The 15063-nt window shown below is 61.3% G+C and overlaps 1 protein-coding gene across 8 annotated transcripts in view; it reads left to right on the plus strand.

The window, feature by feature from the left end:
* The window catches only part of RGS12 (regulator of G protein signaling 12), a 162448-nt gene extending 149010 nt beyond the window's left edge, over window positions 1-13438 (plus strand). For 4 of the 8 annotated variants that reach the window (XM_064286179.1, XM_064286181.1, XM_064286182.1 and 1 more), the window contains 5 exons: window positions 1871-1967; window positions 4649-4728; window positions 4990-5143; window positions 6690-7271; window positions 12851-13426. In XM_064286179.1, the coding sequence (XP_064142249.1) occupies window positions 1871-1967; window positions 4649-4728; window positions 4990-5143; window positions 6690-7271; window positions 12851-13077 (1140 nt within the window). In that variant the 3' untranslated portion in view covers window positions 13078-13426. Of the gene's footprint in view, window positions 1-1870; window positions 1968-4648; window positions 4729-4989; window positions 5144-6689; window positions 7272-12850 lie in introns of those variants that run through there. The other 4 variants (XM_064286176.1, XM_064286175.1, XM_064286177.1 and 1 more) reach the window with 3 other exon arrangements.
* Window positions 13439-15063: the final 1625 nt, after the last annotated feature.

The raw sequence follows: 15063 nt of genomic DNA on the forward strand, positions 1-15063 counted from the left end.
TTGGTAAAGTAGAGGGTCAGCAAAAAAGAGAAAGACCCGCAATTTGATGGCTGCAATGGTGGGTTCAAGCATAATAACAATTGTGAGCGTGGTGCGGGACTGGGCAGTGTTTCGTTCTCTTGTACCTAGGGTTGCTATGAGTTGGAACCAACTTGACGACACATAACAACATGTTCTTTACTTTGAAATGTGACGACTGATCACACAGTGTTTGCTGTGTGCTTTTTTTTTTTCTTTATAATCTTTATTGGAGCTGTAATTTCAAATATATTTTAAGATTTCAATTTTCTCTAAAACTGGCCCCAAAATTATTCACAAGCTCTGAAGTGAACAAAAGGAAAATGTTAAATTATTTACAGACATCAGCTCCTGAGAGTAACCTGACTCCCACCTCCCCCAAGCTCCGCACAGACTGGGCTGGGTGCTGTGGATCCAGCTTATGCTGGAGGGGGTGTGGCCAGATGGAGGGGCGTGGCCAGGGAGGGGATGTTGGGGGCGTGGCCAGAGGGAGGGGCAGTGGGTGGAAGGAGAGGGGGTGCTGGAGCGGGGGTGTGGCCCGGGGAGGGGTGGTACTGGAGGGGGCAAGGCCAGAGGGAGGGGCTTGGCTGGAGAGGGGGCATGGCCAGGGGGAGGGGCAGTAGGTGGAGGGAGAGGTGGTGCTGGAGAGGCGGTGTGGCCAGAGGGAGGGGTGGTACTGGAGGGGCATGGCCAGAGGGAGGGGCGTGGCTGGAGAGGGCTCCAGGCTGGGCTCCAGTGCACCTCCCACTCTGCTGTGCTGGGATCCTGCCATCACAGCCCCTCTGTGCCTCAGTCTCTTTATCTGTAAGATGGGGCTCCCCATGGTAGCATGCTTGTGGGTTGCTGGGGTCAGCATCCATGCCCAGGAGTGGCACCTCTTCACTTCCTGGTCCCCCCTGGGGCAGAGCAGAGAGCACAGGGCACCAGTGGCTGTGGAGAGGTCCGTGGACTGGGCTGTGGTGGACGTGGCTCTTCCGTGGACAAGCTGCCAAAGCGCCTTCTGGCTGTACGTCTTCCACGACTGATGTTCAGATCTGCCCTGAGAGCTTCCGCCTCTGCTTCCTGGTTTATCAAAGGAGAACATTTTGCTTTCAGGGTCCAACTCATAACGGTGTTTGAGGACCATGCAAGTGTTTTTTTTTGTTTTTTTTAGGTAAGCCATTTTCTAAACCGGAGCCCCTGAGTGGCGCAAATGGTTAACGTACTCAGTTGCTAACTGAAAGGTTGGAGGTTCGAGTCCACCCAGAGGTGCCTAGGACGAAAGCCCCGGTGACCTGCTTCTGAGAATCAGCCCCTGGAGACCCCGTGGCGCACAGCTCTGCCCCGACGCACACGGGGTCTCCAGGCGTCAGAGCTGGCTCGGCAGCAGCTGGCTTTCGGTATTTAGGGCACGAGCAATGCTGAGACTTCTATGCCAACTTAAGTGAATTGTTAGCAGAATTTTTATGCATACTTAAAAACATTAAATTTGTTGGTTGAAGTGTTTCCAGTTTTCAGCAAATGGTGTTCTCCTTCTGGGTCTCAACTTGGGCGAAACGCAGCCAGCAGTAGTCACTGAAGTGACTGACAGAAATGGCCCTGCCAACACTGGTTCTTTGGGTGGCTGAGGTCCAGACGGGCTGGTCAGTGGGCAGGAATCCCGAGTTAGTCCACATCAGGAGTCCATGGCCAGACCTTGGGGCACTTGGGGATGGCCCATGTCTTGGCCGGCACCTCTGAGGTACCAGGAACGTGGGGCCGCCTGGTGTGTGGCTGCACCAAGCCTGGGAAGGGTCTGGTTGTCAGGGCCGGCTCACACGCACATGTCCTGGAACAATCCAGGTGAGCTGCTAACTGCCGTCTCCTACTTCAGAGTGGCGAGAAGGAGCTCCTGGACCTCGGCGCCCCCATCTCCAGTCTGGATGGGCAGCGGGTCGTCTTGGAAGAGAAGGACCCCTCGAGGGGCAAAGGTGAGCGAGCAGGGCCTTCCCTCCGGCGTACTCGGGCTCTGTCTCCACCCCGTGAAGAGTCCCAACCCTGCAGCCCCATCCTTGGCCTTTCCAGGGTGGAGCCTGGTGTCTGTGACCAAGTCAGCAGCCTGCCAGGCTGAAGGTGCCTTACCTCCTGGGGTAGATCTCTTCGCTCTCAGTGCTCAGAGGCGGAGCTGGCAGGTCTCAGGCGCACAGGGCTGGATCTTCCCAGCTGTGTCATAACCAGGACCACACATGGGCTGCGTTGGGCTGAGGCCTGTGACTACCTCACAGGGCAGTGTGGCCTTTATTACAGTTTCTTAAACTGGGCGTCTCAGGGGCTTAAACTAGTCAGCCCTGATGGGCACAAGAGGCTCCCAGGATGAGGGTAATGAGGGCCACACTCCCCAAAGATGTGACCTGGAACCAGGAAGCCTCTCAACCTCCCTGAATGTGTCTTCTCAGCTGTAAAAGGGGTGACAGTCCCTGCTGAGCCCACTCCCCAGAGTGCTCTGAGTTGCTACTGTGCTCACATGTGGGAGCACTTTCACTACATGCGTGAGGACAGGTTCACCACACACATGAGGGTACATTCTCTACACATGTGAGGACACATTCACCACATGTGTGAAGGTACTTTTACCACACATGAGGGAGCGTTCACCATGTGAGTGAGGGCGTGTTCACCACACACACATGAAGGTACTTTCACCACACACATGAGGGTGCGTTCACCACGTGAGTGAGGGCGTGTTCACCACACACACATGAAGGTACTTTCACCATACACACAAGGGTGTGTCCGCCAGTGATTGAGGGCGTGTTCAGCACACACATATGAAGGTGTGTTCGCCACATGCATAAGGGTGTGTTTACCACACGGATGAGGGCACGTTCACCACATGTGTGAAGGTATTTTCAGCACGCACATGACGGTGTGTTCATCACACAAACACGAGGGCACACTCACCACATGATTGAGGGCATGTTCACCACATGTAAGTACTTTCACCACGCATGAGGGCATGTTCACCGCACAAACATGGGGGCATGTTCAGCACACATGTGAGGGCATGTTTGCACGCATGAAGGTCCTTCCACCACACACATAAGGGCATATTCACCACACGCATGAAGGCACTTTCACCACACATTCCCCACACGGGTGAGGGCTCATACACCACAGGTGAGGGCATGTTCACCACACATGCATGAAGGCACTTTCACCACACGTGTGAGGGCGCATTCACTACATATGCTTGAGGGAACACTCACCTCATGCGTGAGGGCGCTTTCACTAGAAAGCCTCATGGTCACTCTATAAAAGGGAAATGGAGCCCTGAAGGCGTGGTGACCTGGCCTGGGCCCCTGGTCCCTGTTTGTGCCCTTCCCTGCTCACGAAACAGGAGGTGAGGAGAATGCTGGCATGGCTCTGCCCAGCAGGAGCTCAGGCTGTGTGCCCAGTGCCTTGGCCTGTGTTAGTTACTCATGTGTAATGAATCAGACGCTTTACAAAGCTCTTTCCCACCCATGCCTCGATGGCAACACTGGGAACCGTTGTCTTGGGTCAGACAGCTGTGAGGAGCTGGAACTCTGGGACTCAGGACCCCATGTCTGCCGTGACATGACAGACGCACAGACATGACACAGGGGAGCCTACGTTCCTCTGAAGAGTGCTCAGCCTCTTCTTGCCCAGGTCTTTGCACTAGAAAAGGTCATTTAAACCAAGGCGGGGGTCCTGTTTGCTGTGCCCACCACCAAGGACAGGCAGAGATGGCCAGAGATTGTCCAGGTGGAGGGACAAGGGGAGTGTGTCTCCTGAGACAGCTTTCTGGAAACCCACCCACCCATTACCTGGGAAGAGGAGATCCTGTCAGGAGCCACACAGGTGCCTGGGCTGCCCCACTCCCCTCTGGGCCTCTGCACAGTGAGGGCTCTGGATCAGTGTTTCCAGGGCTCCTTCAGCTCTGGAATGCAGTCCCCCAGCATGTGGGGCGGTCCCTTCTCTCTGGCCCCTGGTTCCAGGCACCCCGCTGCCCTTGGAGCTAGGACCCAAGGCCCTTCCTGGGCATGGCCTCCTGCCCCTGGGCGGACAGCCAAGTGGGGGTTGCCAGCATGTGTGGCCAGGCAGGCCTGGGCGGCAGCTCTGCCAGGCGTGTGGCGGGACCTTCTGGCGTGTTTGTGCTCAGGTGAGTCTTTTGGGAGAGCTTGAGGCCGACTCGCTTTTCTTCGTTGAAGCAGTGATGACATCATTTCTCTGGCACCATTGGTGCCTGGAGGAGGCGCTGCAGGCCCTGACCTGTGACAAAGGTGCTTTTGGGGACGTGCAGGAAACTAAGACTCTCCTACCTTCCAAAGAATATCCGTGCCAGCTGTTACGTGAAGGAAGCTTTTCAGTCAGCCTCCTTCAAAGCCCCACAGAACTGCGTCACCCTGCCCTTGGCCGCAGCAGATGTCGCTGCCCTGAAGCTGGCCCATGGAGAGGGTCCTTCTTCTTCCATTCTAGCCAGACAAGGTGGCCGACACTGTGGCCTCTCCGGGTCTGGCAGATGAGAGACGCTTAACGTGCTTTGTTTCTCTGCAGCTGGGCCTCCAAGACTGAAAAAACAGTAGGGTACAATTGGGGCTGTTTGGATGACTGCGACTCACTGTAATGATAACGCTTGTCTCGTTATGTTTAGCATCCACAGATAAACAGAAAGGTGCGTCAGGCAAACACAGTATAGCGGTAAATTCCAGTTCCAGAAGCCACGCGGCTACGGTAATTCTCCCCACTGCTCCTCGGCGGCCCTCATGCTGGCGCGTGTCCCCCGGGATTCCTCTCGGGCTTCAGCCGCTCGGGCTTTCTCCTCTCCGGCGGTGGGGGTGGCTGTGCCTCAACTGCTGTCCCTGCCATGGTCACTGTCACTTCACGCGGTCCTCCAATCAGTGCGGTCTGTGTGGAGCACCCTTCTTGTCTGTACCGATGAACCGTGTGTCGTGTGGGAATGTGAGTGGGACTTTGACTTTCCTTCTGACGCAGGGAGAGCAGAGGACGCTAGGCAAGTCTAACTCTATTAAGATAAAAGGCGAAAACGGAAAAAATGCTAGGGATCCCCGGCTTTCAAAGAGAGAAGAATCTATTGCAAAGATTGGGAAAAAAAAATATCAGAAAATTAATTTGGACGAAGCAGAGGGTATGTGTACTTTTTAAACCTTGCACGTTTTTAGTAAATGCGGTGTCAGTGTTCACGCGGTCATTGAACCGTATTACAGCCAGTGGGCGTCTGGGCTGCTGCCGTCCCCGCTACGCCGAGCATGTCTCCCCTCCCGCCGCGTGCTTGGGCTTCAGCGTCCCTTGGACTTTAGTGAAACCCCGCGTCCACACGCTCACTGGCTCCTGAGTCTGGGAGCTGGCGCCACGGCCCACGCTGTTGCATGTGAAACACCCGAGGCCCTGGTGGTCGACCCGCAGCCACCACCCTGTCTCTGGGTCTCTCTTCTCGGGTCTACCTCCTGATACCACCCAAAGTCACCCACTCAGGCTAGGGCACAGATGTCGGCGTCAGGCGTGTCCACACAGACCAGGCCTCTCCGGGGGCCGCGGGCAGCTCTGGCGGAGCCAGCGTCGGCCCTGACCTGGGAGAAGCTGGTCCCCAGGCCGGCCTGGGGGTGGCCACGTGGTGGTCCAAGGCCGCATGCTGGCACGTCCCTTCGGCCCCCAGGGGAAAGGAGAGGTGCACCAAAAAGACAGGAACGGGGGACTTTCCAACCTCAAACTTCCTTTTTGTCCAAACGCTCGTGACAAAGAGGTGCTAAAAATGGAAAACCAACAGCTGTGGCTGCACCCCGATTTCCATCCGGGGGGCACCCTCTGGGCAGCGGGCCTGTCCCCTGCTGAGGCCTGGGCCTACGGAACACCCTGTCCCTCGGCCTCTGGGGGCCGTGGACACACAGAAGTAAGACACACCCTCCTGGCAGCCTCTGGCGCCAGAGACCAGGGACCCCTTGTGGCTCTGTAAAAGCCAGGGGTCAGGTGTGAACACCAGGGCAAATCAGCTTAGACACCGCCGGCCCGGAACGGGGAACTCGTGTCGCCATGGAAAAGCCGGCTCAGTCAAGAGAAAGGACGTGGGGTAGCCAGCAAGGAACTGTGCTGTGCAGCGGGCAACCAGGGACGCCTGGGCGGGCGAGTGACGGGGGACGGGGGCCCCCGGGGTGGAAGGGAGGCAGGGCCAGGCCGGAGATGACCGCTGCAGCAATGCGCCGCCCCTGATGAAGACCGGCCCTCCACCCGCCCTCTCCCCCACGAGCCCAGGAGGACCACCCTGTGCTGAGAGGTGGGGACCCCGAGAGGCAGGGACCTTTGAGGGGTGCGTGGCTGAGCTTCATCTGCATGTTGCCGCCTGTTTCCAGGGCTTCTCCCCACCAAGCTGGTTCCTCTAGCTCCCAACATCCTTGCGGCCTTGGGTGGAGGGGGGGGTGCGCTGCAGATGTGAGGGTCTAGTCAGGCCACCTCTATTCTGTCCTGAGAGGGGAGCCAGGCCTTGGCTGTCACAGGGCCTCCAAGGGTTGAATGAAAAACCCTGGCAGCTGTACAGCAGCATCCTCCCACAGGTGCTGGCTGCTCGGTCCACCCCCCAGCTGCCGGCGTCAGGGCACCCAGCACAGAGCTTTCCAGACAGGTGTCTTGGGGGGCTCTGTGTGATGCTAAACGTGGTCTATGTGGGTTTTCTTCCATAGAGTTTTTTGAGCTTATTTCCAAAGCTCAGAGCAACCGAGCAGATGACCAGCGCGGGCTGCTGAGGAAGGAGGACCTGGTACTGCCTGAGTTCCTCCGCTTGCCACCTGGCTCAACAGGACTCGCGCTCTCCACCCCTGCCGCAGCCAAGGGCATTAGCAAGAGACTGGGGAAGAGCCACAGCCAGGACAGCGCTCTGCCGCCCGGGGAGAGATGGGAGGCCCAGGACCGAGGCGAGAGCTCTGCAGCCAGCCCCAGCTCAGCCAGCAGCCAGCCTAGGTCCCCCGCAGCCACGTCGCCTGGGCAGAAGCCCCCTGCTGGGCCCCTCCCCAGTCCTTGGGCCCCCCACCCCGCTGCGCAAGAAGGAGCCTCGAAGACCTGGAGGCGGCAGCCGAGGGAGGTGGAGGGCGTGCAGACCCTGGAGGAGGACCCTACAGCCGACCTGACGCTTGTTGGGGAGGGGGACATCAGCAGCCCCAACAGCAGCCTGCTGCCACCACTGCCCACCCCACCAGCCAGCGCCCACCATGCGCCCCCAACCCCACTGCTGGACACGCAGGACACGCCAGGACTGCAGAGACCAGGTACCTCCAGAGTGTGACCCCGACACCCCGACTTGCCCACCCACTACCCCTCCATACCGTCCATCCCGTGCCCAGTAAAAAAATAGCAGCTGTGATCATTCGGCCTGCCCAGACCTCTGTGCTCGATGGGCGTTTTCACAGAGTGCCTGCCTCCTCCGTGTGTTTACCGTGGGTTCCCAAGCCTTGCCTGCATGGGGGGCATCACTGGCAACTGGGCCAGAGTTTGACCAGGATCATTCCCGAGAGCAAGGACAGGTGCCCGTCTCCCAGGATCCTTCCTTCCCCTTGGTCACTCATGAGCCCACTTGCATGTCTCAGGGATGAGGGGTTCAGAGGTCCTCAGACATGCAGGGACCCCGCAGTGCAGTGGGTGTGCGGGTGCAGCAGGGCCTTTAGCAGGAACAAGGCTGGTTAGCTGCAAACACAGGTGGCCATTCTGCTGGGGCACCATGGGGGCAGTGGCTGCGGGTGCTTCCTAGCACACGCTGCCGCCCTCACCAGCGCAGTGCCACAGCCAGAGTTGGCAGGCCTGTGATGCGGACCCAGAACCTCTCTGGTGTACGTGTGATAGCGTGATACCACGCGTTGTTTTATAGCATGCTAGGCACGTGCTGGCGGTGGCCGCTGCTTCTGTGCGCCCAGTGACACGTGGACCCTGGGGGCCATGACCGCCGCCTTGGCTCCGCCTCCCTGCCCCGTACCCGTGGCACTCCCTGAGTTCTGCCTCATTGATCTTGGGGGCTCCCCGTAGCTGAACCTACTTACAGGGCAGGGTGCTCAGATAACTCGTGCTGTGGGGCCGGGAGTGGTTGTGGCACCTTTCCCGGGAGAAGCCCCTGACCTCGGCCTGGCGACACTGTGTCCTGCATGCATGCTGTACAGATCATGGCCCTGTGGCCCCCTTCTCCTCTGCTCCTGCTCTGTGGATTCCTGTGCAAAGCTGTCCTGTGTCTTGACTCTGCTCTTCCAGAATAATAAACTCCAGAGCTCATCACTGGACTGCCTGCCTGAAAGCTCTTCTTTCTCACTTCGCACTGGGACAGTGGGTGGAGTATAATCCAGGAAAAAGTGCACTTTTTTAGGGAAGTGGAAGGAACATTCTGGATTCGGTCCACAGCCGGCCGTGGGAGTTCTCGAGCTCCATGCCCGCCAGGCACAGCTGGAGGACATGGGGGGTGCAGACACTTCTGGGAGGGGTGAGCAGAGCTGCCCAGCTGGGGACCGGCTGACCTTGGGGGCTGGGCAGGAGGGAGGAACAGTACACCGTGCCTGTACTTGGCCCTCTTGAAGCTTCAGCCACTGTACCTGAGACTCGCTGCTCCTTCCCACAGCCAGGCCTGGGCCACCTCTCACCACCTCTGTCTGCCATCCATCTGGCTGTCAGTCCTCCAGCTGCTCCCGTGAGAGGAGGGCGTGGGGTGGCATGGCAGCAGAATGAAGGATAGTGTGTCCCTGTACACCAGGTGACAGACCAGAAGGCTGTGCTGGTTACACGGTGGCCTTGCTTAGTTCCCAGTACCCCAGGACCCCTCTGTGCACACTTGGGCACGTTGGCCTGGGCTCGGGCGTTCACCGGTGTTTGCCGCCCCAAAAGGCTGGTCAGGCACCCAGTCCCAGGCTTGTCCCTGTGGACATGATGGCCCCTCTGCTCTGCCCTCTGGAGCGTGTCCAGGATGGGGGCGAGGGCACAGCCACAGTAATGATCTGGACATGTGTCCTGGCAGGCTCCTCCCGACCTGCCTCTGGCCAGACTGTGCTGGGGGCCTCCGAGTGGGGCCTGGGCCTTGACACTCAGGCTCCTTCTGGGAGGTGACGGTCAAAGGAGAAGGGGTCCGTTGGTCATTTCTCTTACTGATTTCAAGGTTACTGTGACCATTTCTAAATGACACAGTGGCTACTGTGAACCCACCATCCAGCGTAAGAAACACAGCGTAGGGGTGCACTGGACCTCCACCCAATGGCCACAGACGAGGCGGGTGTGGGGACCTGCTGGGAGGATGCTCCGAAACAGGGAGGGCATTCCTCCGAGAGCCGGCCGTCACCCCTGCTCGGTGCCCTGCTCCCAGGCTCATCTTCCCAGCAGGGGCCAGTGGGCCAGGCGGTCAGGTGGGCCTTCTGGGGGAGGCGGGGTGGGCACAGAGCATTAGAAGAAGGACATGGGGACAGAGCAGGTAAGAGGGTGGGGCAGGGGGGCAGCGAGTGAGGGGCCGCAGGGTGGTGGCGATGAGCAGAGCTGGGCCCAGTGGGGCGGGGGAGGAGAGCTCAGTGCCAAAAAGAGAAAGGGAAGAACCCCCTGTGTGGGCAAAGTCGGGGTGCTGGTTTTGGGGAGTCTAGAAGAGGGGGGCCAGGTGGGTCCCTGACAGGGCTGCCCCTGCTCTCAAAGGTGGGGCGGTGGAATCTCACCCCAAATGGCAGTTCTGGGGCAGCTCCCCCCGGCCTAGTCAGACCTCCTCCACGCCCCCCACCTCCAGGCCCCCAAGACGAGTCGCCTGCTGTGAGCAGAAGTGACAGGGACCCATGATGGGGGTGGGGCTGCCTTGCTCCCTGGGGACACAGACTCTGAGAGTAGTTCAGCCACTAGAGTCTCCTTGTCCGGGCGAGCTTCCGAGCGGCAGCCGGTCGGAGTGTGGGGGCTTCACTGGGTAGGTGGCAAGAGCAGCCTCAAAGGCCACACGGGATCCACCACGCAGAAAGGTAGGGCGTCGGGGCAGAGCTGGAGATAATGGGGTAGGAAGGCTCTTGGGAGCCTAGAGGGGCGGGGTGGTGCCTGGCTGTGAGCGCAGGGAAGGTTCAGTGAGTGGACAGATTGGGTCAGAGCTGGAGGTGGGGAGGGCCAGCCGAGGGCCAGGGGCAGAGCAGGCAGCCTCACATGCAAGCATCAGGGACATCTGAGTGAGAGACGCAGGACAGGGGTGCTGGAATAATGCCAGGGCTGACACCCAGGTCCTGCTGTGACCCCTCGAGCTTGGCTGCCTCCCTGTGGCAGTGTCTCTGGAGGAGGCCCTCCGGCAGCTGTCCTGGGCAGGCCCTGGCACGAGGCTGACGGGCGGTGGGCGCTGAGTCAGAACCTAGGGCTGCCACTGAGTCAGGAGAGCAGGTTCAGGATTGGCAGACAGGAAGGGTCAGGGCGCGGCCACCCTCCCAAGACTGGCATGTGTGGCCTGGGCTGGCAGGGAGCTGTCCCCTTCCATAGAAACGGGCCCCTGGGCTGTGAGAGGCCTGTCTTCTCTGCCCGCCATGTGAGCCAGATGACAGTGGATGCTGGAGCTCTCCGAGAGTCGGATTCCCAGACGGCTTGGGGCCTCCAGGACTTTGGCTGAGCCCCTGAAGGACTGGCTGAGAGAAACTTCTAGCTACAGGCCTCAGGGTGTCCACAGCACCCAGAACCCCCTTCCATTGCTCAGCCATTTATGCCTGCACAGATTCACCTGAGGCTCGGGGAGCCCGCACCTAAGTTGGGGACTCACAAATGGCACCCTGGTGTCCCCGGGTCCTGCCCCTCATCTGCCCGAGGACAGGGACCATGTGGCTGGCTGGCACCCAAGGCTGCTTCCTAAGACTGAGAGCTGGAGGCTGGGAGAGGGGGGCTCCCCCAGGCCCAGATCACGTGTGGGTACGCGGGCGGTGGTTGGGTGGGGACTTTGGGGACCACGGAGTGGCTGGGAAGCACAGGTTCCTTACTCCCAGCTTCTTGGCTCCCTGTTGACCTCAGGACAATGGAGGCGGCAGGGCTTCACACCGGGACGGGCAGTCGGGCAGCAGGACCCGTGGCCCTGGCTCAGGGGCTCTCCTAGCCCTCCCACCGCAACCCCCCCCCGCCTCCGCCGCCCGCACAGCCAAGGAGAAGAGCTAGGCACTCACCTGTGAATACTGAGGGCTACCCCTGACCGCTGCCCCACACCTCAGCCAGCCCGGCCCTTCCTTCAGGCCCTGCCTGGGGAGGGCACTGAGACTGACCCCAAAGCCCACCCTCTGGCACATCTACTGTGCACCTGGCCTGGCTGGCCCGGCTGGCCCTGGGGACTCCCACATGGGACACAATCTTTCCACCTGGGGGCCTGCCCACCCCAGAGTCTAGCAGCTTTCACAGCAGTTTGGGGGTAGCCCGAGAACTCCTGGGCGGCCTGGAGCCTGGAAGAGTGTGTGGGGGACAGTGGTGTGGGCTGTGGGGAGAGGGTGGGGGCTGACGGTGGGGGCTTCAGGGGTGGGTGAGGGGAAGGGGCCTGTGGCCTGAGGAGTTGGTGGCGGTGGGGATGGGTTGAGGGCTGGGGGAGGGGTCAGCGCAGTGCAGTTTGGTGTGGACGCACCATGGGTGGGTCAAGGGTGGGTCTAAGGCCTTCGGGCAGGAGGGTTCGGGGGTGGGTGGTGGGATGCAGGGCCTGTGGCGTGGTCAGGCCACCTGGCAATGGGAGCCTCAGGAGGTCTGGACCTTGCTGGCCTGGACCCCTGGGTGGCCTGGACCCCTGTGTGGCCTGGACCCCTGTGTGGCTTGGCCTGGGGCCTCACCACCCGGCTTCCACCTGCACTGGGCCCTGGGCTTGAGGGGGAGCCCTGCAGACAGCACCCCCTGGCGGGCACGAGGCAGGGTGGGTGGCCCGAATAGTGTGACTGGGGACCGGCAGGGGGGCTCAGCCCTGTCACTGCTCCACTCATGCCTGTATTGGGGGCGGGGGGTCTGAGATCGCAGGGAGTGTCGGCCCCCCAACCCTGGTCTCTGCCAGCCCACCCCACCCAGGCGATCAACTGGTCCCCAAGCACATCTGTCCCTCTGCCTTCATACTGGAGTTCTTCCCCCCACCATTTCCCCAGCCATCCAGACCCCAGCCCACCCCGCTCCTGGGCCAGGATCTGAGCGGATGGAGAGGCCCAGATGGGGTGCTTTGGTCCTCACTGGGGCAACGCCAACCCCACACCAGGTGCACCCCACCCCCCATACTCCAAGCTCTGGTCGAGGGAACAGATCAGGGCACTGGGGAGGGGGTGCCCAGTAGGCCTGGGAAGGCTGCCTGGAAGAGGATGCCCCACCTGGGAGGACAAGGAGGTGGCAGGGGACAAGGCTTGGGGATGGGCAGAGGGGACAGGGAACGGCATGGCCAGATCTGGGGTGAGAAAGTGGAGCCAGGAACCTTCCTGCCTGGGGCTGGGGGACTCGGGGCGGGGATGGGAGAGGGGAGCGGGGCCAGCACAGAGCAGACCTGGACCAGGTACAGCGGGAGATAGACTGCAGCCTGGTGTCCCCACCACAGCTGAAGGACCTCAGGGCAGGGACTCCCTAGGGCCCCACAGAGCAGGGCCTGATCCTGGTCCAGCCACCGTCCTGCCTCCCACCCCTCACTCCCACCCTGAGCTCCGTCAGGGCTGAGTCTGCGTCAGGGGCCCTGAAGTGCCATTGCGGGTGAGCAAGAAGCTCCCCAGAGCGTCTGCAGCCAGGCCTGGGGAACATTTGTGGACAGTTCTGTTAACGGCAACACCGCCCTGGCGCTCCTGTCCCAGGCCAAGGGGCCCATGGGAGGTGGGCGAGTCGTCCTGCAGCTTGCAGGCCCAGGGACGGTGTTGACAGCTCTCCCCTCTCCTGACAGGAGGCGGGGCCCGCAGCTGCCAAGGCCTCCCAGTCAAGCGGGTAATCGACGTGGACTGTGTCACCAGCCCGGCGTCCACACTGGACGGCAGTGTCCTGGGAGTACAGACGGGCCCTGGACGATCCTGGGCCGGTGGACTCCTGGTGTCAGAACCCCCCAGTCTGGCCCCCACCCCAGGGGAGCTGGCCAAGGCTGTGGTCACCCAGCACCATGCCACCTTCGTCTGAGGCCGACCCCAGTCCCCTGCAGGCCCTGAGGATGAGCTCTCTCGTGGACACGCGTGTGGAGGCCCCTGAAGGATGCGTCCCTGAGAGCCTCAGAGGGGGCCCACCTCTGCTGTCACACCATCAGGAGCCAAACCAGGAGAGGGCAGAGGGGACCAGCCTGGACTTACACCTCGGCCTCCAGCCCTTGCTCAATAAAAGCATTTTGGGGACCACCAAGCGTCAGGCCTTGGCTGGAGGTGCTGGGGACACAGACCATGCCCCTCAGATGCTGAGCACACAAAGATGCTCCAGGGGTGGAGGTGCCTGGGAGCAGGCGGACTCTTAGTGACAAGGACCAGGGTGATGTAGCTGGGGGTGGCCCTGTGGCTATGAGGGCCAAACTCGCCCACCCCACGGAATCGCTCCCCAGGGTGGCACAGGAGTGGGGAAGCATGCCCACGCCCAGCCCAGCCACCTGGCCACTCCCTCCACCCCACACAGGTAGACAGAGGGTCTTTTGGAACCTACCCCCTCTCCAGGGTTGCAGTGGGTGGGGCAGGGCTTAGGACATGTGTCTCCAGCAACGTGACTACACAGTCGCTGGTCACTGGTCAGTGGCCATGAACTGGGCCTTCTGGTGGCATCGCTGGCCCAGTGGAGGCAGGTCTGGCTACTCTGCCCCCTACTCTGCCCTTGAGGGGTGGTCCGGGAAGGCCCCTCTGCAGAGGCCCCGTCTGCTTTGAAGCTCGACTGTGGAGAATGCTGGGAGTGGTATTGGCAGAAGGAAAGGCTTGTGCAAAGGCCCTGAGGTCTGGCTGAGTCTGACCCAATGTGCCTGGAGCCAAGGCAAGGGGGGTCTCGGGGAGTGGGTGGGTTGAATCAGACAGGTGGTGCTGCCTTCGGCCAGGTGACCAGTGGGACCTTTAGGCACCTGGAGGCCTAACCAGCTGGGCCATCGTGATGTCGGGGGACTGCCTGGGAGAACTGGGATGACGGGGGAGGGAGGGACACTGAGCACACGGGGGACAAGTTGGGCCCCAGGGCAGTGAGTGAGGGGTGGGGTGGCCTCTGGCTACTTGGCTACAGGGAGTAGGGCAGGAGAGGTTGCCCTGCCTGGGACAGGGAGCCGCAAGGGGGCCTGCACAGCAGGGATCCCCAGCTACCCCCTCAGCTGGGGTGGGGCACAGGGAGGGGACCCCAGCCTGGGGCATTACAGACGCTCACCGGGGTTCCAGCACCGGGCTGGGCCTGTGGTTCTGGACAGACTGTGGATGGCCAGGCTGCCCCTTGAGGGGGTCAGAGGGTGAGGCCTCTGGAGAGGTTAAAGGGCACCAGAGACAAAAGGGAGTTGTGGTGAGGCCACAGTGCCCATGGAGCTGGGCTGACATGCTGGGGACACTACCAGTATCCAGGGATGGGCTGCACCTTGAGGGGCAGGCATCCAGGGACCGGGCTGGACCTCGGGCGGCAAGGCGGGGGTGCGGGGATCCAGGGACTGGGGCTGGACCTCAGGGGGTGGGGCCGGACCTCAAGGGGCGGGAATCCAGGGACAAGGCTGGACCTCAGGGGGCAGGGCGGGGATCCAGGGACAGGGCTGGATGCGGGGGGCTGGGACCTCAGGGGAGTGGGGATCCAGGGACTGGGGCTGGACCTTGGGGGGCGGACACCCAGGGACAGAGCTGGACCTTGGGGTGGGAGTAGGAGTGGGGGCGGACAGGAAGGAGTGGGGGCGGACAGGAAGGAGTGGGGAGACAGGTCAGGGAGGAGTTAGGACAGGACATGGGGCAGAGCTCCCACTCATCTCCCTCCCCCCAGGAGATGGGGTGGGGGCACACTGCAAGGCCAGAGTGGAGTGCCACCTCCCACCCCCTCCCGCCCCCTCCCACCCCCTCCCACCCCCTCCCACCCACTCCCACCCTCAGACTGTGTTGGAGCCGGAACCGCTGGCTCTGGGAACCGCAGCGCCTCCACCTCTGTGGTTGATCAGAATTGCAGAAGAGGTTCCTG

The sequence above is a fragment of the Loxodonta africana genome, chromosome 5 (assembly GCF_030014295.1).
Source record: "Loxodonta africana isolate mLoxAfr1 chromosome 5, mLoxAfr1.hap2, whole genome shotgun sequence".
Taxonomy (NCBI): Eukaryota; Metazoa; Chordata; class Mammalia; order Proboscidea; family Elephantidae; genus Loxodonta; species Loxodonta africana.